Source organism: Convolutriloba macropyga, chromosome 7, assembly GCF_964194025.1.
Source record: "Convolutriloba macropyga chromosome 7, txConMacr16.3, whole genome shotgun sequence".
Taxonomy (NCBI): domain Eukaryota; kingdom Metazoa; phylum Xenacoelomorpha; order Acoela; family Convolutidae; genus Convolutriloba; species Convolutriloba macropyga.
In genome coordinates, this window is record NC_134474.1 from 53,700,080 (window position 1) to 53,727,243 (window position 27,164).

Genomic DNA, 27,164 nt, shown 5'->3' on the forward strand with positions numbered 1-27,164 from the left:
GGTTTAAATGTATTATGGAAACCTATTTGATTTGACGTGGTTTTTTTTTCTATTTGAAGCGCCATTTTTGTTCAATTTTATGGATTTTATTTATAAATTTGTTGTTTCAAGTTATGTGCGTTGCTGGGATTTGGACCAATTACGTGTTTAATTGGTCTCACGAAGTTTGTACCATTTTATATTGGTCCTGTCAGTCTTTTTTTATGCGATTTTTCGCTTGATCGATTTTGCCTCTGACCTGACCCGTTCGACTTTTCGTCGTCAAAAACTGGATAAACAGGGAGCGCCCAGCAAGCATTACGTGCTCATAGAGCCTTTCAGCTCATCACTCTTCTCCATGTATGCGATTAGCAGAAACTCTTTTGGAGAATTATATGTTGTGAAAGTGGGATCTTGAAGGTTGATCCACCTCTTCCCACACTCACACCCAACCCCCTCTCACTTCATCCCTCCCCCAATCCCCACCCCTGCACATCGTTCAGGTCGTAAGGGCAGCCAAAAACCGCCCTCCCAGCGTTTCCTCACCCCCCCCCCCCCCACCACCACTGCTGCCCGCCACCCCTGTGCTCACCTCACGCCTATTCAATTCAGCTAAACCTAGCCTCACTAAGCCGTTGGCTAGCTACTGACAAAGCCAACTGCTCGCGGCTTGTTCGAAAGCAGATCGCCCGACGTTAGTAGGTTATGTTTTGAAAAGACACTCAGCGATAGAAACGCTAGTTTCGGTCTCACCTTTCATTTGTGCAATCTAAAGGATTTGAAATGTAATTTCCTATCAAGGATCCATTAATAAAATCCCATTCTCGTGTAAATGATACCTTATGAATATATATAGTTTTAAGAGAATGGCTTATGTTTTTTATGGCCGAGACACTGTTTAATTGCTCTTGAACGAAGTTCATAGCAATTATTGTAAACGTGTCTTTTTATGCAAATTTTTTGCTTGACAATTTTGCGCTTTTCTTCTAGAACTTTCTTTGACTTCTCAAGTGACTTTTTCACTCTTTCGTGAGTGCGTGTGGTTGTGGATCGGGAGGTTAGTGGTTCGAATCACGGCGGGGGATAGGTTTTTGCACCCATGAAGAAAAATTGATCTAGGGTACAGCCCCTGAATTAAATTTTCTCGCCTGTCGTTCAACAATTCTTTCGACATTTGTCGGTTTATGTTTTGTGTCGAAGCTTTAGTAAATTTTTGAGTTTTGCCTGCTCCATTTGCAGTCTTATGATTTATTATTGCAATAATGACAACTCCATTAGGCATTATAAAGAAAAACTGAACATATCTGAAGTTTTGGGAGTCTCTTATAATTTTGTTAGCTGCGACCTTTTTTCCGCAAAATTTTATAAATTGTCTGCTTTTGCCTTGATTCGGTTCTCTTATAGGCTTGAAACCTATTCTGACTAATTACAGCTCTTATTGGTTTCTTATTGAGGTATATTTAATATATTAAAGAACTTTTGTTGATCGTTAATGGTTTCATTTGCTTTGATACTACAAGTTTTCATATTTTTTTTTGGATATTTTGCATGTTTCTGATATTTCTTTATATTTGGGATTTTTTTGAAGTCTTGTCTCATTATCTGAAATTTGATAGATGCCCTTGTCATTTAAAAGAATACCATTGAAGTTTATTTAAAGTTTTGAGTGAAGAGCTTATTGTTTTAATGGCTTCAAAAACTTTCTCACCCTTTTTAATTGGAGTTCATTTTTTCCTGAACTTATTCTTGTTGCAGTAAGAGTCTGCAATCCGTAAGAGTTCTGTAGTGGCAATCTAAATATTCGGATGAAGTTGTAACACATCCAAATCAATGACAAATCCCACACACTTTTATGGAAAGCAAAACATGAAGTTCTTCATTAGTACTTTTCAACTGATTTTTCTGACTTGGACACTGCTTTCATTAAAAATTTTTGATTTTGAACAGTAATATATGTGGTTGTTTGTCTTTTCTGGTAGTCCCTTCAATTACAGGTCCCCTTGACGTTTACACTGACGAGAACATAAAGATTATTCTCCTTTAAAATGGAGGCTTGGCAATATGCCTTTCTACATAGTGTTCCAACCCCGCTCATCCGCATTGTTGGCTTAATTGTCTACCAAATGGGGAGAGATAGAAGGCAGAGGTAGAGATAGAAAAAAATGAGGGAGAGATAATGCCACAGAGGACAAATGAGACCTGCTATTAATAAGACTACAAGACCAGACAAACAACAAAATCAAATGACAACAACGCTATTAACATCCAAAATTCAAGGTCTATTTTTAGAAGAATGAAACTCAATTACAAAGTCAAACTAGCATCAATTAAAACCTATGGTAAACAAATTAATTTGTACAGGAAAAAAACATGAGACCAGCCCTTTATGGGACTCGGTAAGAAGCAGAGAGTAAAGACAAGAAATGGCGAAGTTAAAATATACGTTTACATTTGAAAACAAATAATTTCAAGTAATGAAAACCATTCCATATCAATTTTCGATATCATTTCTTTAAGTAGGATTTTGTATTTTCATACCTCCACATGAAGACATTGAGCACTGCCATAATCAGGATATGTCGTACGTCTTCAAAAACAAACAACAAATACAGACGAAAAGCAAAAATTTAAATGGCATCGAAGCCGTTAAAACCATAATTTGATCGCGAAAAATAGATATAATCATTTGGCCCTCTGAATAATGAGACTGGGTTACAAATTGACAAAAAGTGAACCAAAAGGGTAAAGTTTAAGAATATATTTTTTCGAAATCATTAATTTTCAAAGTAATAAGAACCTAGGCTATTAAATACGTTCATTTCTTTCTCCTAGGAAAGCTATTGAGATCTCTTTTTTCAGAGCGCCATAAGTGTACAAAAAGGAAAATAAGTACAGACACTTTTTTTTGCAAAAATACCAATAATGTGATTTGCTACCTGTAATTACTGACACTGGGTAGCAAGTAAACAAAAAAGAACTTTAAAAAGCTAGGTTAAAAATATGTCTATAATTAATTGAAATTTGATTCCGATGTTATGAAAAGCTTTAGCTGAACATTAATCAGTGAATGGTTTCCCTTGTCATCCAAAGGAAGCTGCTAAGCCGTGCAATTATACAGCATTTTTCATACCATTACAAAAAGAATTACAAATGAAGACAAAAAATCTTTTAAATTCTGCTAGAAGACGGTGTCGAAAGCGTTGAAATCATAATCTTTTCAGTGAAAAATTTCATATGTTCAGACAAAAAACCTTAAATGCGGAAAAATGTACAGAAATTGTATTTTTTTGCGAAAACTTGTATCAAGCCGAAAAACCATTACGTAAAATGTGAAACCGCACTAGATATTAATTTTTGATCCTTTAGAAAGACGATCCGACCTGTTTTTGCTGACTTTAATTTACAAGCTGATCCAATAAAGAAAAAAGTGGCAAAGCTCAATAATCCATCCATTTTCTTTTTCGAAAACAAGTTTAAAAGGCAAAACGACCGTAAGCTTTCGACTAACAAAAGGAATAGGTTTCCTTGAAAATCATTGGGAATTGAATTGGATCGGTCATTAGTTTGCCTTTATTTAGATTGTTATGTTCTTTAACTAATATTATAAAATGCAAAAAATGACAGCGACTGATTGCAATCCGAATTATTTCTGGACTGTGAAAAACAAAGGTTAAACCAAAACTAGCCTTGCTATTACTGGTCGTTATCTATAGGCACTTAATTGTTCCGAGTACTATGGATAGGAGTAATTTGACAAAAAATCTATATAAGTGAAAAACCAAAAATAAATGATGCATTTTGGATAATTTTCGAGTTAAAAAAGCCAAAAACTGGGGCGATTTTAATGCAAAAACCCTCAAAGGAAGCGCAAGTAAAACTGTCATCAGTTTGAAGGCTTGTTAATTCGGCAAATTTAAACGAAGTGGCTAAAGAAGCTAATATCGGGCCATTACTGATGAAAGGTTGAATTTTAAAAAGTTCAGCAAATTTATTTTCCAAAAAGTTAGATCAAACATTTGAACAACCTTCTTTTGTCATAGAGTTGAAACCAACAAGACTGACGTATCTAATTTGACATTTATTTAAGAGAAAAAATGGGTAAAACTAAGGAAAATATCAACAAACAACGAAAACCCGTCAAACCTCGCTAACTCCGTGTAAAAATCAAAATTAAAAAAACTAATTGTTTTTCTACGATGGACGGGCGTTCTAATGATACCAACCCTTTTCGATGAGTGTATCGATCTGCCAATATCGACTGACCATTTGGGGTCGGAACAAGAAATGTTTTTTTAATGGCTTCAAAATAGTTTTATTGGCTTCATAATTTCGTCAATTGTTTCACCTGTTTTTTTATTTTGTTTCCTTATGCCTTAGTCTCAATGACAGGTCCCAATTGCTTTCTACAGAACAAAGAATTGTATATGTCTGTTGTTTACTCAAGTTAAAAACTAATGGTGGATATGACTTTATTCTCGTATATGATTTCATTCTCGTATTTTCAAATTCCTGCCTTTTTTGAAGGCTCATCTCGTAAGAAATTGGTTATTGTTGAACTGCATTATCGGCTCGTATAATCTATTAGCTGCTCTTAAACGAAGATGCTCTTGAAGCAAATATTTTGTATCCTGTCAGTCTTTTTTATTGACGACTTGGTTTTCTTCTGACTATCTATTGAGCTAGTTGACGTTTTGATTTTTGCGTGTTGAATTGCGCTGACTCAGAATTTCAATGAGATTAACTGTTGGTGGCAGCTGACTATTAAAAGTGAAAATGAATGCAATTTTATTTCGCACATTTCATTTGAGTTTTAGTACTGAACTGCCGCCATTTGAGTTCAGCTTATAATTGCGAATGAGAGAATTTTAGATCACGCATTACAAAAAATAATGATTTCTAAAAATATATTCTTAAACTTTACCCTTTTGGTTAATTTTTTTGTCAATTTGTAACCCAGTCTCATTATTCAGATGAAAGGATGAATTTTAGAAAGTTCAGCAAATTTATTTTCCAAAAAGTTAGATCAAACATGTGAACAACCTTCTGTTGTCATAGAGTTGAAACCAACAAGACTGACGTATCTAATTTGACATTTATTTAAGAGAAAAAATGGGTAAAACTAAGGAAAATATCAACAAACAACGAAAACCCGTCAAACCTCGCTAACTCCGTGTAAAAATCAAAATTAAAAAACTAATTATTTTTCTACGATGGACGGGCGTTCTAATGATACCAACCCTCTTCGATGAGTGTATCGATCTTCCAATATCGACTGACCATTTGGGGTCGGAACAAGAAATTTATTTTTAATGGCTTCAAAATAGTTTTATTGGCTTCATAATTTCGTCAATTGTTTCACCTGTTTTTTATTTTGTTTCCTTATGCCTTAGTCTCAATGACAGGTCCCAATTGCTTTCTACAGAATAAAGAGTTGTATATGTCTGTTGTTTACTCAAGTTAAGAACTAATGGTGGATATGACTTTATTCTCGTACATGATTTCATTCTCGTATTTTTAAATTCCTGCTTTTTTTGAAGGCTCATCTCGTAAGAAATTGGTTATTGTTGAACTGCATTATCGGCTCGTTTAATCTATTAGCTTGTCTTAAACGAAGATGCTCTTGAAGCAAATAATTTGTATCCGGTCAGTCTTTTTATTGACAACTTGGTTTTCGTCTGACTATCTATTGAGCTAGTTGACGTTTTGATTTTTGCGTGTTGAGTTGCGCTGACTCAGAATTTCAATGAGATTAACTGTTGGTGGCAGCTGACTATTAAAAGTGAAAAAGAATGCAATTTTATTTCGCACATTTCATTTGACTTTTAGTAGTGAACTGCCGCCATTTGAGTTCAGCTTATAATTGCGAATGAGAGAATTTTAGATCACGCATTACGAAAACGTCAAGGACGCAAAAGTCACTCAAAAAGACAAATCCATCAAGTGAAGATTTTGCATAAAAGACCAACACGTTTATTATAATAGCTTCATACTTTCGTCAGAGCAGTTAATAATAAACAAAGCTTTACATTATGCAAAGATCGCAGAACACATTATTCTGAAAATTTTGTAAAAACATAGCTGGCAGATTGCCAGAAAATATTTGCAATAGATTCGTAGATCGGCAGTCTAAAAAAAACAGCAAAAAAGACAGACCAAAAAATTCGTCTTTTCATTGAAGGCTGATCTGTTATATGTTGATTATAAATCTGTATAAGTTATTGCTGCCTCTATTAGCTGATCTCAAATAACCTTCATTTGGAGTGACAGATACCCATTTGACCTTATCTCTTTGAATTAAAGTAAATAAAAGTCAATTTCAAAGTGAGGAAGTCATTTTTGAGAGTGAGGTAAGTCAAGTGTGACCAAAAATTTAATCACGCGCATGAACAAAAAACTCGCTCCACTAAGAGCGAAAAATGACGTCACACATGCAATTCAGTTGAAATTGCATGAACGAATGAACAAAAAGTTACTGTGACGTCATATGGTCGTAACAAAAATCATGACGAAATAAAAAAAAACATAGCTGGCAGATTGCCAGAAAATAGCCGCAATAGATTCGTAGATCGGCAATCTAAAAAAACAGCAAAAAGACAGACCGAAAAAATTCGTCTTTTCATTGAAGGCTGATCTGTTATATTTTGATTAAAAATCTGTATAAGTTTTTGCTGCCTCTATTAGCTGCTCTCGAATAACCTTCATTTAGAGTGACACACACCCATTTGACCTTATCTCTTTGAATTAATATAAATAAAAGAAAATTTCAAAGTGAGGAAGTCATTTTTGAGAGTGAGGTAAGTCAAGTGTGACCAAAAATTTAATCACGCGCATGAACAAAAAAACTCGCTCCACTAAGAGCGAAAAATGACGTCACACATGCAATTCAGTTGAAATTGCATGAACGAATGAACAAAAAGTTACTGTGACGTCATATGGTCGTAACAAAATTCATGACGACGAAATAAAAAACATAGCTGGCAGATTGCCAGAAAATAGCCGCAATAGATTCGTAGATCGACAGTCTAAAAAAACAGTAAAAAGGACAGACCAAAAAATTCGTCTTTTCATTGAAGGCTGATCTGTTATATGTTGATTATAAATCTGTATAAGTTATTGCTGCCTCTATTAGCTGATCTCAAATAACCTTCATTTGGAGTGACACATACCCATTTGACCTTATCTCTTTGAATTAAAGTAAATAAAAGTCAATTTCAAAGTGAGGAAGTCATTTTTGAGAGTGAGGTAAGTCAAGTGTGACCAAAAATTTAATCACGCGCATGAACAAAAAACTCGCTCCACTAAGAGCGAAAAATGACGTCACACATGCAATTCAGTTGAAATTGCATGAACGAATGAACAAAAAGTTACTGTGACGTCATATGGTCGTAACAAAAATCATGACGAAATAAAAAAAAACATAGCTGGCAGATTGCCAGAAAATAGCCGCAATAGATTCGTAGATCGGCAATCTAAAAAAACAGCAAAAAGACAGACCGAAAAAATTCGTCTTTTCATTGAAGGCTGATCTGTTATATTTTGATTAAAAATCTGTATAAGTTTTTGCTGCCTCTATTAGCTGCTCTCGAATAACCTTCATTTAGAGTGACACACACCCATTTGACCTTATCTCTTTGAATTAATATAAATAAAAGAAAATTTCAAAGTGAGGAAGTCATTTTTGAGAGTGAGGTAAGTCAAGTGTGACCAAAAATTTAATCACGCGCATGAACAAAAAAACTCGCTCCACTAAGAGCGAAAAATGACGTCACACATGCAATTCAGTTGAAATTGCATGAACGAATGAACAAAAAGTTACTGTGACGTCATATGGTCGTAACAAAATTCATGACGACGAAATAAAAAACATAGCTGGCAGATTGCCAGAAAATAGCCGCAATAGATTCGTAGATCGACAGTCTAAAAAAACAGTAAAAAGGACAGACCAAAAAAATTCGTCTTTTCATTGAAGGCTGATCTGTTATTTTTTGATTAAAAATCTGTATAAGTTATTGCTTCCTCTATTAGCTGACCTCAAATAACCTTTAATTAGAGTGACACACACCCATTTGACCTTATCTCTTTGAATTAATATAAATAAAAGAAAATTTCAAAGTGAGGAAGTCATTTTTGAGAGTGAGGTAAGTCAAGTGTGACCAAAAATTTAATCACGCGCATGAACAAAAAAACTCGCTCCACTAAGAGCGAAAAATGACGTCACACATGCAATTCAGTTGAAATTGCATGAACGAATGAACAAAAAGTTACTGTGACGTCATATGGTCGTAACAAAAATCATGACGGAATAAAAAAAAACATAGCTGGCAGATTGCCAGAAAATAGCCGCAATAGATTCGTAGATCGGCAATCTAAAAAAACAGCAAAAAGACAGACCGAAAAAATTCGTCTTTTCATTGAAGGCTGATCTGTTATATTTTGATTAAAAATCTGTATAAGTTTTTGCTGCCTCTATTAGCTGCTCTCGAATAACCTTCATTTAGAGTGACACACACCCATTTGACCTTATCTCTTTGAATTAATATAAATAAAAGAAAATTTCAAAGTGAGGAAGTCATTTTTGAGAGTGAGGTAAGTCAAGTGTGACCAAAAATTTAATCACGCGCATGAACAAAAAAACTTGCTCCACTAAGAGCGAAAAATGACGTCACACATGCAATTCAGTTGAAATTGCATGAACGAATGAACAAAAAGTTACTGTGACGTCATATGGTCGTAACAAAATTCATGACGACGAAATAAAAAACATAGCTGGCAGATTGCCAGAAAATAGCCGCAATAGATTCGTAGATCGACAGTCTAAAAAAACAGTAAAAAGGACAGACCAAAAAAATTCGTCTTTTCATTGAAGGCTGATCTGTTATTTTTTGATTAAAAATCTGTATAAGTTATTGCTTCCTCTATTAGCTGACCTCAAATAACCTTTAATTAGAGTGACACACACCCATTTGACCTTATCTCTTTGAATTAATATAAATAAAAGAAAATTTCAAAGTGAGGAAGTCATTTTTGAGAGTGAGGTAAGTCAAGTGTGACCAAAAATTTAATCACGCGAATGAACAAAAAACTCGCTCCACTAAGAGCGAAAAATGACGTCACGCATGCAATTCAGTTGAAATTGCATGAACGAATGAACAAAAAGTTACTGTGACGTCATATGGTCGTAACAAAATTCATGACGAAGAAATAAAAAAACATAGCTGGCAGATTGCCAGAAAATAGCCGCAATAGATTCGTAGATCGACAGTTTAAAAAAACAGTAAAAAGGACAGACCAAAAAAATTCGTCTTTTCATTGAAGGCTGATCTGTTATATTTTGATTAAAAATCTGTATAAGTTATTGCTGCCTCTATTAGCTGATCTCAAATAACCTTCATTTGGAGTGACACATACCCATTTGACCTTATCTCTTTGAATTAAAGTAAATAAAAGTCAATTTCAAAGTGAGGAAGTCATTTTTGAGAGTGAGGTAAGTCAAGTGTGACCAAAAATTTAATCACGCGCATGAACAAAAAACTCGCTCCACTAAGAGCGAAAAATGACGTCACACATGCAATTCAGTTGAAATTGCATGAACGAATGATCAAAAAGTGGCTGTGACGTCATATGGTCGTAACAAAAATCATGACGACGAAATAAAAAACATAGCAGGACAAGTCCTGACGTACAATACAAAGAATTTTCATTGACTAAACAGAAAACTTGATCAAGAACAGACTATAAATGGATTGGGAAAACCATTTACAAAAAAATCCGATCCAAAAAATCGAAAAAACAGTAAAAATCAGAGTGAAATTGCCGCATGTGAACAAAAAACCACTACCGAGAAACCGAATTTTTGTTCAAACACCGTTTTCTGACTACTTTAAATTTAGAGCGAAAAAATTTCACGCCGCAAAACCACTCGCTTTTTTGCTCCACTTCCTGTTTCGGCGTGACCAAAATCACTACTCCAATTTGACTTCAAAAATCATGAAAATGTGTTAACAGATCTTAAAAAAAAAGAGACAGCGCCCCAATACAATTCAAATTCTTTGAATTGTAAAAAACCAAGAGAAGGCCAATAATAGCCCCAGCTATCGCTGTGCGGCTATTAAAAAACCAAGAGAAGGCCAATAATAGCCCCAGCTATCGCTGTGCGGCTATTAGTCAGTAACTTTTTTTCTTTTCTCATCTTGTTCTCTATTTTTTAGAATCAATTTTTCAATCAATTGAAAAGTTAATCACAAAACTAGGATACAAACAACAGGGTGGATCAGTAATATGCGTTCCTTCAATGTTCCAACCCACCAAACTATGAGAAAATAGTTCTCCAGCTACAATTGGAATGGATTCACCAATAACCACGAACAGCCTTGATAGTTGGTTGCATTTTTGTTCTAAAATGACTAAAAATGGAACTAAAAAAATCAAAAAAATGAAATATCAAAGAGATTGAAATGAGTTAGACCTACTTAGAAGAAATTTAACTACATGAATTTAAACTATAGACCAAACCGAGGTATCTATGCGTTTTAAGGGCTGCTCTGGAGAAAAAAAGCTTAAAAAAACATTGTTGAAATGTTTCATTTTAACCCTACTATCACCTGGAAAGCCAATCTTTTTCAGGGAAATTTGAGTAAAAGCAGTTTTGGAAAACTTTGCTTGAAATATAAATTCAAAAGGAGTTCACTTTTAAAAGTTAAAAATAGTTTTTGTAATATGAAAATATGATAATTTAAGTTGAACAAATGTTTAATAGCAGAACTATGCGAATTTGCAGTAGTATGTGCGTCATCTGTTGAATTTTGCTGAATTTGTTCCATTTTTCCTAGCCTATTTCTTAATATTTATTGAAGCTCTAATAATTATCTTATCTTGATTTTATGAATATCTAATTGTAGGTATCCGATTTTAGTATGTAAGCGTATTTGAAACGTGAAAAGGTGACTAGAGAAAAGTGAAAAATTTCGAGAACCTTAAAGTTCATTATTCCCTCAAGAAGTAAACATAGCCGGCAGATTGCCGGAAAATAGCCGCGATAGACGCTAGTGACCTTCCAGGAATTGAAACACCTAAAGAAATAAGATAGACAGATCGACCACCAGTTCTTTAATAGACCACTAGACTTTTTGGGTTAGCTTCGGACTGTCAATTTTTTGACACATACGTTCTATAAGGAAAAGCCCTTAAAGAGCTATTTCAAAATTGATATTCGAAATCAAAAACTCAAGACTAATAATCACGAATTAGGGCATATAAGATTGGCACTACTTAGATGCACACTATTAACTAGTAAATCTTCATAAAAAATTAAAGTTCCATAAGTGAGTTCAGAAGTCAAATTTTTGAGTGAGGTAAGTCACGCAATTTACCTAAAAGCAGAAACAATGTCACGTACACAAATTTTAACTGCAAAGCAATAGAAATCACTGAAGTCAATTCCAAGAAGTCAATTCCAAGAAGTCAGGTCGTAAGAATCATCGATGGAGACGACGAATTAAAAAAACATAGCAGGACAAGTCCTGACGTACAATTCAAAGAATTTTCATTGACTAAACAGAAAACTAGACCTAGAACGGACTATGAACGGATTGGGAAAACCATTTAGAAAAAAATCCGATCCAAAAAATCGAAAAAACAGTAAACATCAAAGTGAAATTGCCGCATGTGAACAAAAAACCACTAGCGAGAAAGCGAATTTTTGTTCAAACACCGTTTTCTGACTACTTTAAATTTAGAGCGAAAAAATTTCACGCCGCAAAACCACTCGCTTTTTTGCTCCACTTCCTGTTTCGGCGTGACCAAAATCACTACTCCAATTTGACTTCAAAAATCATGAAAATGTGTGAACAGATCTTAAAAAAAAGACAGCGCCCCAATACAATTCAAAGTCTTTGAATTGTAAAAACCACGATGTCCCCAATAATAGCCGCTATCGCTTCGAGGCTATTTAAAAAAATGGGCAGTCTCTGCAACAAGTGATTCAGCTTTTCAAAGGCTTTCCAGTGATACAAATTTTAAATCTCCCCGCAAGAGATATCTGGGGGTCAAATTTGGCTCTACAAAAAAGGCGCGTCTGGTATAAAGTTCCTAAACTCCATTCCACCCAGGGTTGGAACAAAAACGGCATGGAAACTAATCGCATATTTCAGGGCCTGGTCAATACAATCCCCCAATTCAAAATGGTGGCCACTCTCATAGTTTATCTACAATGGTACTAAGCACCAGCGAGTAGGGTGGCAAAAAGTCTGCTTCATTTGAGCTAGCTTTGCTCAATCCATCAATGATTGATTGTACTTCTGCCAGGCAATGTTCCACTCATTTTGGTCGATAATTTTACGTCGTCTAAAAACGGCCATTGTCTGTTTTTCTCTCCGCTCATAGTTCTCGTCCGAGGTGAAGAACCTCTCTAAGTCCTGGAATAGTCCTGGCCTGTCGTAGTAATCGTGAACTAGTGTTATGCTGTTAACTTTAGATATTTTTAACGACGCTGCCACAATTACAGGAACAGTTTTAATCGATTTTACGGAAAATCTCGAGAACACGCTGTTTAAAGCTGTGTTCTCGTTATTTGCTTAGAGCGTACTGCGAAACTTTGTTCTTATTGCAATATCAATTAAGCTGCCTTGCGACGTTTATATTGAGGCCAGACAAAAATTCCATTTCAACTTTCACCGCCGTTTTGATATTTTTTCCCAAAATTTTGGAGATAATTTTCTAATGCTCTATAGGGTTTCATCAAACTTTTTAAATGTATCCTCAAATGAGAGTGGGGAAGATTGAAATAGGCAATCTAAAAATTGTTGTCATTGCTAAATTCAAACATTTTGGGTTGCTCGTCTCTTTTACCTAGTAAAATCCCTGGAACTTTACTATGACAAGTGAAGGCAAAGACTATAGTGTAGCAGGCAAACGGTGTAGCTTGAACAAATGAATGAACTGAATTATGGCTCGTAATTGACCAATTACTGAAGGGCACAATAGGAAACACCCATTTTATTAGTTATCATTTCTGTTTACTGGATTATTATTTGTTAATGCACTCGAAATTTGCAGCAATTATTGTAAACGTGTGTTTTTTTATGCTAAATTTTTGCTTGGCCGTTTTGTTCTAGAACTCTCTTTCGATTTCTTTTCTTGAGTGACTTTTTCTCGCCTGACTTCCTGATTTTTGCGTTAACTAAGTTGCTATTCAGAAATTAAGTGTTGCTAAAATAAAATAAAAATGATTGTAAGATGCTAGAAGAAGAGCCTGATAGACGAGAGGTTAGTGAAGCAGTTTTTTACGCCGGATGTCAAAGGCTCGAAAACGTGCTTGGTCGGAAAAGTTTACACCAATAAACATTTATGTAGGATAATTCCCCTGTGAATTAAATACCGCGCCTGTCGCACAAGAGGAATTTGTCCGACGTTAGTCAATTTGTTTTTTAAATTGTAATAGCTAATATACGTAAAATGCAGAAGTACAATGCAGAGGTCTAACCCCTATGAGTTCTGAGAACACTCAGCAGCAAAAGAACTACATGAGATTTGTTAATCACTCTTTTGATGTTCAGTACATGTTGGACTGTCGACAAAACTAAAATGGAGCACGACTTCGTTGTTCCGACCCACAAAATTGGTGAGGAACTATGCTCAAATGTTTTTTTGCTCAATCAGATTTGACAGATGATGTTTGTATCATTAAAAAGCGCGTCATAAAGAGCAGAGTTGTGAGGATCAAAGTTTTGTGAACATGGGGATCTTTATTTTTGTCCCTTTTTATTATTTTACTATTATTATTTTAGTAAAATTTTTAAAGAAAATTGATTGAATTGTTCGGTGATACTGCGTTTTACCCACTTTTACGAGGTGATAACTGATTAACCGAACTTTTTATTTGACAGCTTCAACAAAAATTTTCGCTTTTTGATAACTTAGCTTTTTTTCAAACGAGAATTTTTCACTTCTCATTATTGACAGGTCCCTTTGGGTTTCTAACGAGACATTGACAAACCCATTAAATGCTTTAGTTGAAAGTTGATGCGTTTATTGACCTCATTGCTACGTATTTTCCTTTTGCCCGTATTCGTGGCATGTTTAATTGCTCTCGAACGGAGTTTGAAGCAAATGTTTTAAACGTATGCGCCTTTTAATAGTTTTTGCTTGACGCTTTTGTTTTAGGGCATTTTTGCTTGGGTGACTTCTTGTTTCTTTTTGGGTGACTTCTTCACGCTTGACTCCTTCAGTTTTGCCTGACCTAAATTGCTCTTATTGCTCAATTGCTCTCTACGCAATTGTAACAAAAACTAGCGGAAAGACATGATACTAGAGTGGTGAATGCTGCAGTCTCCTTCGCTGGAGGCCAAGGTTTTGAAACCCTCATTGGTCAATTTTTTGGCACTAAAAATTATCTCTTTTGCAACCTCCCTGGATTAAATTGCCCTGCTTGTTGTTTGAGAGCCATTTGTCCGACTTCGATCAGTTGATGTTTTTCTTGTAATTTATTCGCAATTTCATAGGCGTTGGCTTTATTGTGAGGCGAACGTGAGCTTACAGTTCGATTCAGATTGTAGCTAATGCTTGTGTGATTTAGTCTTCAGGGAATTTCTAGGTAAAAAATGTTGGTTGATTTTTGAAGTCTCTTATTTGTATTTGTTGCCTATTCACTTTCTCTCAGGTTTTGACGGAAAATATATTTTACTCGATGTTTTAAGCCTTTAGCTAAAGGCATTTTTGACTTAGGTTTTATTTGTTTTCGGAAACTCATCAATTAATTCAAACTTTCCCGTATTTGTTAAACTGGCCTTATAGCGATGCAGAATTAAACACTTCGATACATAATATACTTAAGGCTTCTTATTATTAATAGCTGAGTGAATTATTGTTGGCCGTCTGTTGGTTTCTTATTATCTCAGGAAATTGGAAAGCTCGTGTGCTCTGTCTTTTGTACAATCCTAATAATTTGGATAGTTTTGGTGCTTTGCTTTTTTAAAAATCTGCAGATTTCGGATTGTGTTGGCAATCTGTCTCTTTTTGACAGTTCACTCATCTTTTTAATGAATTTCAGCTTTCGAAACGGGATAAACAGATATAGAACCCTGTGTTTAATTTGAGAACCTATTCTGGGTGAAAGCAAAGTGTGGTAAGTTGCTGGGAACGAGTGAATTAAATTTAATAGTTTTTGAGCCTTAAGTGATGCGGGAATTTTCAAGTTTTCCAACATTTTTTTTTTTACATTTTGACGTCACCCACAGTTTTTACAGGTCTCGTTGAAGTTAGTGTTGCTTTCCATGTCTGTTTAATTGTTGTGTATTGGTAATGAAATTTGGCACTGATTTTTTTTTGCCATTTTTGGAGACTTTTTTTGAGGAAAGTTCAGCTTTCTAAATTTTAGAGAAATCTGTTTTTTTTGGAGGACATAAGGGATTGGTTTTTGCGACACAAATAAAGAATTGAAGACATCTTTCAAAAAAATTAGTGACAATTTTAGTAATTTGTTTAGCAAACGGTTTTTGAAATTTTTTCCCGCCTATGTTCAGCCAGGTTTCTGATTGTACAGAAGAATGTGAAAGTAATAATTTTTTTGGAGAAAACTTTTTTCAAGACAGAATAAAAAAAATCAAATCAGCAACTCACCCACTTTTTTTATGAAAATTTTTGTAATATTGGAAATATTTCAGTTCAAGGTGCCAAAAAGTTTTTTCAGGACTTGAAGGTACATCTTTGTTTGGGATTTAAGAGATCATATTTGCTTTGAAGATATTAACAGAAACGATATTCAGGAAAATTGTTGCTGTTTGTTTTGACCTTAACTTGTGTTATGTCAGGCAAGAGTTCCCCAATCTGCTACGTCATCAGTTTTCTAGTTCCGGTGTCGATGATTGAAAGCATTGGTCTTTCAAAGCATCAGCAATGAAAAGCTTTAATTTCAAATGTTTTAGTGTTTTTGTTTTGGTTTTCTATAGATTTGTGAAAATATTTCTGTCTGTTTTGATCATAATGCATATTTGGTGTGCTTTTCCAGTCAAGGTTTTCCAAATTTTTGTTGAATTTTTTCCTGTCCAAATAGTATACCTTGCCTGTAAGTTAATTGTTTTGTAGATTTTGGCAATTAGAGAATGGGTTTTGATTATTTCCTTGTTTGATAAAATAGGAAAAATTAGCCATGATTTTCGCATTATTTCAAGTTCCTTTGTCATGTTTCACTCCAAGTGGTCAATTAAACGTCCGCTGTGTTCTTGTGTAGTTTATAGCTGAACAATATTTTTTCTAAAACTTAAATCCCTCGAACCTTACGTGTTTTTGTCTTGCTAGTTTCCATTTTTTTTTGCTGTTTGGTTTGTATTTAGATTTGCCGGTATTGTTGAAAGCTTTGTCTTTTGACATAGTGGCAGGCTTTTGGAGGCAATCGGTAATTGAGTTGAACAATTATTGATCTTTGCGATTTTCTACAATTCAAAGAAATTGGATTGCATTTGTGCTCTGTCTCTTTTGTCATATGTTTTTTTGTACTATCATGACATTTTTTCGATAAGTTCAACATTGAAATGAACAAGTAATGCTCAAGGAAAATTAAGTTGCACTAGAGGCCTTAAACTGGCGTCAGTATTCCTTCAAGTGCTTGTTTCGCTTGAGATGCTCGAAAACTATGTTCAATATTAAAATATCTTGAAGTTTATAATACCAAAAGTGCTCGTTTGCTCAGAATCTTCTTTCGGTTTGAAAGTCTTTGTTAGATGGGTTTTCAAAAGACCTTGTGAGAGCAAGAATGCCTTCTCAAGGCTGCATTCTGAGTCGAGGCTGTCTTTTTTTGAAAACATCAAGCAATTTTTCCAATCTTTTCAAAATATGGTTATAATTTTCTTTGTTTTTGCCTACAATTGTTTTTCATATGTTCAGACATTTTTCGACTAGGCGCCAAGGTAGCAGGGACAGGTTGGTTGCTTTTTAGCAGGAAAAAATTTTGCACTGAAGACATCAGAATAAAAAAACAAATTAGTATTAAGTTCTCAATTTTTTCATGTTATGAAAACTTTGTCATTTAAAAGGTCTATTAAACTTTGTTTCAGCTTGTAGCTAGATTCTTTGAGAAGACGTAGCAATAATTAAAGTGTTTGTTTTAGTGATATTAACACCACGATTTTGTGGCAAATGTTTAATTTTTTGCTTTATTTTAACTCTTTGACAGCTTCTGCTGTCTTTGCCTGGCTCTTTTTCCTTATGTGCCAGGCAAGATTTTTGAGGTGTGAAATTTTTTGTTTTCAATTTCATGCGTTTTTTATACCTTTCGAACACTTCCAATACCTTGGAGTGTCTACAGTTTATTTGCTCTCATTGTTTGTTTGGCTACGTATGTTCGATTTTTTGCTTTTCAGGCGAGGTCAGGGGTTTTCATTTTGATTCAATCAGTTCTTTTAATTTTTCGGTCTTCTTTCCTCTTCTTTTAAATCTTTTTAGTCGCTCATGAGTTGTCCTGCTATATTTTCGTATCCTGTCGTCGACTTTTTTGTTGAGACCATTGGCGGTCTCGCTCACGTCAAATTAGTTTTTCCCTCTTTCAAGCAATTTTGTTACGAAATGTGTGCTTGAATTATTTCTCACACTTATAGAAGCGTTGTTGTTCCTTATATGAACTTGTTCTATGTCCACGATTGCTTTACCTCACTCTGAAAACCACTTTTCGTCTTCTGGTAATGGAATAAAAATTTCCTCAAACTGAAGTCTTTTTATGGGCAGCTTTACAATAATAAGTGTAAATGAAATAAGGACACCCAACTAAGTACCAAGTTTTTAGAATCATTGTTTTCATTTGCGTTTTGACACTATAAGTCTACGAAAAATTGGAATCTTTTTTCTGCTGGCTATGTTTAATAATTGCTGTCAAACGAAGTTGGTAGTGATTATATTAGTCCTGTGATTTTTTATGCAATTTTTCGCCTGAAAGATTTTTCGTCTGACACATTTGATTTTTCGTCTTAAAAACTGGAATCAACAGCTAACGCCCGGAGGGCGTTAAGGGCTCTTCAACCCTTTCGGCTTATCATACTGTAAGTATTCAATTCAACTAAACTGTTTCGGAGACATAAGTCCATGGTGTGAAGGGCGGGGCCTAGAAATTGACATCTCCTCAAGGCACACCCCACCCCCAAGTAAGTTTAAGCTAGCCTAGCTAGATCGTAGATAGCTACTGACAAAGCCAAACGCTCGCTAGTCGTTTGAGAGCAATACACTCGACGTTAGTGTGTGTGTGTGTGTGTGTGTGTGCGTGTGTGCGTGTGTGTGTGTGTGTGCATGTGCGTGTGTGTGTGTGTGTGCGTGTGTGTGTGTGCGCGTGCGTGTGCGTGTGCGTGTGTGTGTGTGTGTGCGTGTGTGTGTGTGTGTGTGTGTGTGTGTGTGTTTGTGCGTGTGTGTGTGCGTGTGCGTGTGCGTGTGTGTGTGTGTGTGCGTGTGCGTGTGTGCGCGCGCGTGTGTGTGTGTGTGTGCGCGTGCGCGTGCGTGTTCGTGTGCGTGTGCGTGTGCGTGTGTGTGTGTGTGTGTGCGTGTGCGTGTGTGTGTGTGTGTGTGTGTGTGTGTGCGTGTGTGTGTGTGTGTGTGTGTGTGTATGTGTGTGTGTGGTCCTCATTTGAGTTGAGGGGCCAAAAAGCCCACAGCAGAAAGGAACTTCAGACCTTCCTCAGGCGTTTCTTGGAGTCATCGCAAGGATGGATTGTGGCCCAGAGTTGCAAGTCTCTCGTTCGTCCAATGCGGGCAGGTAATTAGGAAATGCGTAGTGTTCTCGTCTTCATTCATATCGCACTTCGTACACTTCGACGTTAGTCGTTTATGCTATAGATTGTTTCTTACCATATTTATTGTCTCTTTGTTACTTAGTCTTTCATTTTATTTTCTGGATATATTTTCTGGTTGTTGTATGCGTCATTTAAAGGATTGTTTCTATTGGCACCTAGTGTGTACACCTTCAAACTTTTTTTGGTGCTGATGATTTTGACCGCTGGATAGTGCGTTCCGATTGTTTTTTTTCCTAATTTTTGTTACCACCCTTTGATCACGCGCCACGAAGACAATGAGAAACTGTTTTCGGTGACCTTTACCTATTTGCAGTCAAATTCTAAGACTTATCTCTGTTACGTAATTTTACGGATGAAATCTGTACCAGTATTAGTTCAATTGTGATGAGTTTTAGAATACTAGAATACATGGTTTTACCTCACTAGTAAAAAAGATTTTTGCGGTCAGTAAATAAATTTAAAATGAAAATTTCAATTTTGATTCAGTGGAGTCAAGCCAATTAATTTTAAGGTTGCATTCTTCGAAGACTATAAGTGTTTTAATTTTGATTTCAACTGTAAAACTTTCAAATTGGAATATATATGAATCGCACTTTCAGTTTTGGCTTTGCGGTCCTTCCAACTAATGGATCTTAACTGTCTTTTTCGCGGCTATTCTCTGACTATCTTCTGTGCGCTGTGTATCAAATTTTTAATTTGTTCGAGAGTTATGAATTTTAAAATCCGTGTTAATTTGTTTTTATAGGCTATCAATAAATATTTCATATGTTGTTCTAAAGCCACTAGAGTCCATAAAAAATCTAGGAACCATATTTTGTCGTGGTAGTTTGGAAGTCGCTCTTTATGAAATATACGAAAACTTGTTAGAGAACTGTCAAATTTATTATATAAGATTTGAAGCTTATTTAATTATTCGTTTCCAGAAAATAGTTGGGTGTTTGGTAAGTTTCTGTCTAAATGCACAAAAAGGAAATCAATTTATTCCTTCGATTGGGTATATTCAATTTTATTTTTCAAATAAAAAATTGATGTTGTGTTGCAAAAGTATGTTACTGTGTTTTCAAGCACAGTTTAGTTTAAAAGGTACTAAAGTGCGATTCATATATATGAGACACTCTGACGACGAACCAGGTGTAAATATGGGAGGACACAATATAAACAACATCCGATTCGCCGACGACACTGGACTGATCGCGGGCTCACAGGAAGACCTACAAAACCTGTTAAACGTAATATATGAGCGAAGTGAAAAACTCGGTATGAAGATCAACACGGCGAAGACAGAAGTAATGATAATGAACAACTGGGACAAAAAAAAGGCAGAAATAATGTTGAACGGAGTAACGCTTAAACAAGTCGGAGAAGTTCAAATATCTTGGCAGCTGGATAACATCTGACGGGAGCTGCTCCACAGATATCAAATGTCGGATCGCAGAGGCGAAGACTGCGTTTACAGAAATGAGAAGCATCCTTTCGAACTTGAAGATGCCGTTCAAACTGAGGTACAGAATTCTGAATTGTTATGTCATACCAATAATGATGTATGGATGTGAAAACTGGATTCTAATGAAATCAGACATAAAGAAACTGGAAGCAGCTGAAATGTGGTTTCTGAGACGAATGCAGAAGATAAGCTGGAAGGAAAAGAAGTCGAACGAGGAAATTGTGAAAAGCACTATTGGTTCGAGGAACCTGCTTGCGAAAGTGATGCAAAGACAAACATCGTTCTTCGGACATATCATGCGCAAACAAGGTATTGAGCAGGTTGTGACAACGTGCAAAATCGACGGCAAAAGGAAACGTGGTAGACGCCCGACACAGTTTCTGGATCAGATAATGCGATGGACCAATTCTCAAAGCGTCGCTGATGTCATGAACAGAGTCAGAAGCAGGACGTTAACGGTTGCCAAAGTCTTTTGACACGGCACTTCAAGAAGAAGAAGAACCGGAGAGCCAATGACTGAAAATAGACACTTCAATTATTCCGCTGATAATCAGTATCTTATTTCAGTTGGGATTGCTATTCAGCTAACTTGTAAGGAGTTTCAAAGTGTATAATTATGCGTTATGGAAATGGTGGAAAGGATTCAGGCTGATCTATTGGTGTTGGTTGCTTGCCGATTGCATTGTTATTTCAATTTTTACATATCTCTCATTTTCTAATGGAAGAGAAGTTTAGTTTGCAAGGGCTATTTTTGTTCTCTTAAGCATATATCGTTGTGGTTTGTCCTTGAGGGTCAAAAGCACACTCTCAATAATCTCAATTTTGATTTGCTAAAATGCCACTGGACAAAGGCTAGCTTACGGCGAATTCGAAAAAGGCGAATTCCGATCATTTTTGTCGTTAACAGAATATTTGCCAAAATGCGCGCGTAACATTTTACTGGCATTTGAGGCCTTTTTAATGCAAAAGCTTCAATCTTGATCAGTTTATTTGTTTTTAAGGTTTTAAGAATTCAAAACTGTTCCTAGAGCGGTAGCCATGCGCAGTCTGCCATCTATGAAGACAAAATCAGGTGAGTATTTGAAATGATCCATAATATTCGTGTAGAGAGAGTAGTTGTAGGTGGTTGTGTCCAGAGGAAGACCTGTCCTATCTGTTGTCTTCCCTGTAAACAAACAATAATATATACAATATCATATCAGGACGTCACAGAGCAGTACACTCATTATATAATACAACAAGATTCAACACAAACCCTGAAGTTTATAGCGTTATGGTGAAAAATGGCAGACGTACCTAAATATAGCCCGGGTCGACGTTTCATGTAATTGCGCCGGGGTCAATATTTTTACTGAAAGTTGAGCAGGAAATGCGCTGAGAGCCGTTGAAAGAAAATTTTTTGAGCGGATAAATCTTACATAATTATCTGCCTAATGTGCTCAATTTTCAACACATTTCTTACATAATTTCAGCGCGTGTCAACACATTCAGCGTATAATTATATTATTTTTTAGCTAATGTTTTTCAGCGCTTGTCCGGTATGGGCTTTTCATGGGTCGAGCAAAAGTCTTTTCATAAGTCCACATTTTTGCGAGTTTTTAACATTTTCTACTTCTGTACATACACAAGCAAAACTTTAGCATAACTAAGCAGCATTGCACCAGAGAGGTCAAACTTAAAAACGCAAACCGACTAACGTCGGAAACATTGCTCTCGAATGACAGGCGGCGCAGTTTACTTCAGGGGCTGTAGCCTAAATACATTTTTCTTTAAATCAGCAAAAATAGCTTGAGATAGGATTCGAACCACGACCCCATGAGTGCAATTCCGTCATTTGTCACATCGCCGGAGGTTTTAACCATTCGCCTACCAGGGCCTTGTTTTATAATCGCCAACAATCGGTTTTGCTTGAACAACAAAATTTATCTCGGAGTGGGAGCAATTGAAATCACTCATAAATCAGGAAGTGAGTGAAAAAGTCACTATCAGAAGGTAAAGTCAATTATTTTAGAAGAAAAGCGCAAAATGGTCAAGCACAAACCTTGCATAAAAAACACACGTTTACAATAGTTGCTTCTCGTTTGAGAGCAATTAAAAAAATAAATTTGTCAATTTTGTCAACTGTTAAGATAAAGAAGTTATTGCAGGTGGAGCATATGAGTACATAAATCTATTGGATGAAACTATGTAAATTAAGTGTAGTTGTGTTTCTTCCGTGAGCCATGACGATTGTGTGACGCTTTCAAGTTGCTCTTTTCCAAAAACATGCATTATTGTTTTTGTATCTATTCTGTTCTGACCCCCCAGCTTAGTGAGCTTACATCTTTTATGACCCTCAGGCGCACGTGCTGTTTTCTTTCATATTAACGTGCTTATGACAACATATAGTTTGTAACGGGGGATCATAAAAAACTGGGGGCCGAAATAGAAAAGTTCCTTGTTTTTTTTGAAACATGCAGATTTTTGATTGATTAGTCGCAATCAGAATCTTTGGAAATGCAGAAGATGAAAGAGCGTACATGCTGACTATATTAAAAACAACAGTGAACAAAAAATGGCCCATATTTTTTTTATGTAAGGAGTGTGATGAAAGCGTTCGAGGTCTCTTTCTGAAGTGCTCAAATTGAACAACTGCATAATTTCAACAATTTTTCAATTGTTGAAATTATGCAGGGAATGTGTTGAAAGCAATGAAATTCTCATTTTTTTCTTAAATGCTGACTAAAATTAGGTAACAATTGTGTTGAAACTTTGCGCTGAAATTTTGTAAGAAACGAGTGGACTGAAAAAATGGCACATTCAGTGCCTGAAATTAAACTCAACACATTCAGCATATTTCTAACGAAATTGCAGCACATTCAGTGCATATCTTACAATTTTTTTTCAGTTACACCAGCTCATATATCGAACCGGGTGGCAGATAGGGATTTTTTTCGAATGAATGCTGCAAAAGTGGAGACTTTTTGTATGATGCAATTTTTAGCGGTGAGTTTCTACCGCACTCTTCTAGCGGTTGAAAAAATTTGAACATTACCAGAAAAATGCGGTGGAATTAATAATGAATTCTCGTTACGTAATAAAATTCGTTAAAAAAACGCAGCATACCTTACCAAAATCATTCACCGCTGAAAAAATCTTTCCGACACTAAACATCGCAAAATCTTTTAAAGCAGATTTTACTTTCACTGAGCATTGATTAATTTCATTCAGTTGTCACATCCCTAACATTTTTTAAAACTGGCTTTGACTGTAAGCGGCGTTCTGTAACATTTTTCAACGTTTTTTCCACCATTTTACCGTTTTCAACGTTTTTTAACCGTTTTTGCAACGGCGTTTTACGTTTTCTAGCTGATTTGTTTTTGTCAATGCTGGTTTTTTGTCAATGATGGTTTTTGTCAATGCCAATCCAAGCTGTAGTCAGAAACCCTCATTCTCAGAACTCAAAAAAATTACAAACAGTGCTTTCATTTAAATAACTCTTTGGTCCGATTGAAATCCACTATAACTCAATCATGTACAACCAAAAACATTTTAAAATCCAAAATGTTTCCCTAAGCATGCGACTTCAGAAACTGTTGTTATCTTAGACTCTCCGCAAATAGGGCAAGGCTTGATTACTATTTTGGTTTGATTTGAAAAGCAACTTGATTCGATTAAAGAAATACTATATTTGAAAACGTTTTCTCGCTTATTGACAATTTAAATGAAAAGACTAGGTTTTAGCTAGCCAAATGAGCATGTTACTCCACAAAATTGTAGGCGTGTTAAGCGCCTTACTTAACATGGAACCCTTGACTAAGAAATGTTTTCTTTTTGAGCGATTCCTTCACATAAAGTTATTTTCAAAAATAAGTTATTTCAAAAAAATTTTTGCCTTTAGGCATTTAGAAGATGAAAACATTTTAAAACACAAATATTGACCTAATGACAAATCTGAACTAATGATGACAACCCAGAGAAATCAAGGATCACTGAGAGAGCGGCGAGTGCTGAAAATTCATCGGAAAACTGAACTCTGATTTCTCAAAATGAAATCATTTGATGTAAAAGGCTCATTTGACATAAAGTCCTTTCTCACGTACGAAGCTTTGTATTGATATAAAGATTGTCTGACTCGTAAAACTGAGACACTAATCAAAAGGCATTCCTGGAGCCGAGCCTAGTCGGAAATAAGTGTTCTAAAATTTTATTTAAGAAACTCCTCTTTGGCAGCTTTCGGAAAAACTCATGTCCTCATTTGTTTCAATTGATCGTGTGTTAGTGCAAAGAGAGTAGACAGCTTTTTGATCCCTTGAAAAACATTGATGAATACTCAAAGGACTTTGTGTGTCATCTAGGTAGCTCAATTCTGCAAATATTTTTAATGCTTTTTAAATTCTTTTTCTGAAACACGTAACAAGGTATTTGTTGTTAATTATATTACTATGAGCCGCGTCGGTACTTTTTCAATTGCATTTAGGAGCACTCCACCCTTCTTCCTCTGTAGTGCAGTAAGTAGTAAGTGAGTGAGGCATTACATAGTGCCTAACACTTCGTAGAGAAATGAAATACCTTTGATGTGTGACCGTTTGGAAAAGTAACTGATGGCACGCAGATGATAGCACAAAATAACTGATCATACCAGCAAGGCAGATCTTTCATTGATACAATTGTAGTTTTTTTTATAGTGCGTGGCTCCATCAGTGGCTGAAATTGCGGCCCGTTTATATTTGCGTCGGATGCACAACGTTTTTGCCTATGTTGCGAATTGTTCCATTTCACATTATTGTCGTTTTCTTGACTGCTTCGTCGAAGTACTACAAAACAAACCAACGTTCCAGCCTTGTATACGTTGCGATAATCTTTGATTTTGGTCTTGTTTACGGCATTAGTTTCGGCGGTGGATCTAGGAAAGCATTTCGATACTGGAAACAATTTATGCCAGTTCAAGCGTTGATCTGAATACTTAACGCGCTCCTATTTGGATGATCAATTGGGACAATATTGATAGGAAACTTGATGATCGAAACGGCAACTCGGTGCATTTGTGCTCAAAATTATCAGTATGTCAAGCAAAATGTTCTCATCTCTATTGAGTTTCGTCTTGTCTTAAAATTGATCAGATAAATGACTGCATCTAAAATTAACCGAGAGCTTGCCATTTCTGGCTGAAATTTCGTTGAAAATTGTTGAAGCCGGGTTTGTGCGATAATGCTCTTTAAAACTCAGATTATGGATTTTCTTGTTGTCAAAAAGCAATCTGATCTTTTTACGAGACTGAACATTGCTCTCAGTAGCATTGCCTCATTTTTTTGCATCTGAGGATAACATTCTAGGTGAAACAAGAAGTTGGTCTAATAATATGTTGTAACTATCGGATCTCTCGTTGTTCGACTAAATAGATTGTATAGGTGACTATTTAATAGATTGCATAGGTTTTTTTAAAGGTTAATCAGTGAAACGTTTTCACTATCTAACTGTTGAAGAAAAAATGCACAATCACCAGCAGAATGCGCTGAAATTTTTTTATTTCTAAAAGAACGCAATTCTTAAAAAATTCACCGCTCAATCCACCAATGATCTCAATACACCGCACTAACCGATATGCGTTCTAACAGATGCTGTCACTTTGTGGTGGTCTTTTCAGTTCTTGCATTTTTTTTCGACAAACTCGACGGGGAAAATTAGAGTTAATGAAGTACATCATAAGTTTTAGTTTTGTAAAAAAAAAGTTATTGCAATTGCTTTGAGGCAAATATGCCATAAGCATGTTTGGGTGAAAATTTAAGTTAGACTTAAATAAATAATGTAAGCTAAGGTAAAAACCCTTTTCCAAAAGTTGAGTTTACCTTAACTGAGTAGAGTGGTTAAATAATATTTGTTTGTGTGTGCTGACCTGCATTGACGCATATGAAGTGTAGTTTCCCCATGAGAATACTGCACTGTGCAATATCGGTATGGACTACTCTGTTGCACCAAGTCTCTGAGTTCTCAATTGACACCACCTGGTCTGCATACTTCAGTGCCACAAATGTACTCCCTCCACACCCCCACTCCAGGTAAGACATCGGATTATGCAACTCTGTATTTAGGAAAGAGTTAAGGTCACTTTTCAACAAATTGATCTGTTTTAAATGTTTTTAATATTTAGTGACGTTTAGCTAGGCCCTCCCAATGCTCTTCGTTGGTTTTAACTATCTTTGTTTAAATTGATTATTATTACCCGAGTCGAGATGTCAGCGCCATATCAGTGCATTTTTGTAAGCGCTGAATGCGCTGCAATTCGCTGAGACTTTGAGAAGGCGCTTAAAATTTGAAATTTTAGCGCAATTTTTTCTTTAAAAAAATGCGCCGAATGCGCTGAAATTATGTATAAGCTATGAATGCACTGCAATGCGCTGAAATTTCTCAAAGGAGCTGAAAATTTAAAATTTCAGCACATCATTAGCGCACTTCTTACAATTTCAGCGCAATTACAGCTCATTCGTGTAAAAATTTTAGTGTGCATTCGTGTAAAATAAATAATTGTAAGAGTTGCAAAATTTCTCATCCATTTCAATAAATTTCTCATACAAATCAAGCCACTGAAATGAGATCCAAAATCTTCAACCAATCACAATCGAGAACTGGAAAATCAATTGTTTACTTGGACCAACTCAGAATCTCAGCAAAAAAAAATCACAACCGAAAATGGGATCAGCTTGTCCTGGTCTGGTAAGACATCTTTTTGTAACTATCATTTAATTACAACCTCAGAAAAGGCCACATGAGGTACATTGCAAACTTTATATTCCGTAAAATATAACATTATACAATTTTTATTTAAAATTGATATCTAAAAATGGTGTATGACCTTCAAAATCACTGGTGCAGATATTGCCTGTGTAATGTGTTTCTCTAAAGCAATGCTTTCATTCGTCATAGTTTTCAGCTCAATGTCACTGCTCTTGGTCTCAATATTCGGGTGAACTTGGAAGATAGACTTTTTTGAAGTG

General features: G+C 35.6%; 1 protein-coding gene across 2 annotated transcripts in view; it reads right to left on the reverse strand.

Annotated features, from left to right (window-relative positions):
- The window catches only part of LOC142342364 (uncharacterized), a 94,156-nt gene that overhangs the window by 59,143 nt on the left and 7,849 nt on the right, over positions 1 to 27,164 (reverse strand). Inside the window, exons 2-4 of one of the 2 annotated variants that reach the window (XM_075393666.1) lie at positions 26,066 to 26,251; positions 21,215 to 21,355; positions 12,202 to 12,466 (exon numbers count right to left, since the gene is read on the reverse strand). In XM_075393666.1, the coding sequence (XP_075249781.1) occupies positions 12,249 to 12,466; positions 21,215 to 21,355; positions 26,066 to 26,251 (545 nt within the window). In that variant the 3' untranslated portion in view covers positions 12,202 to 12,248. Of the gene's footprint in view, positions 1 to 12,101; positions 12,467 to 21,214; positions 21,356 to 26,065; positions 26,252 to 27,164 lie in introns of those variants that run through there. The other variant, XM_075393665.1, reaches the window with a different exon arrangement.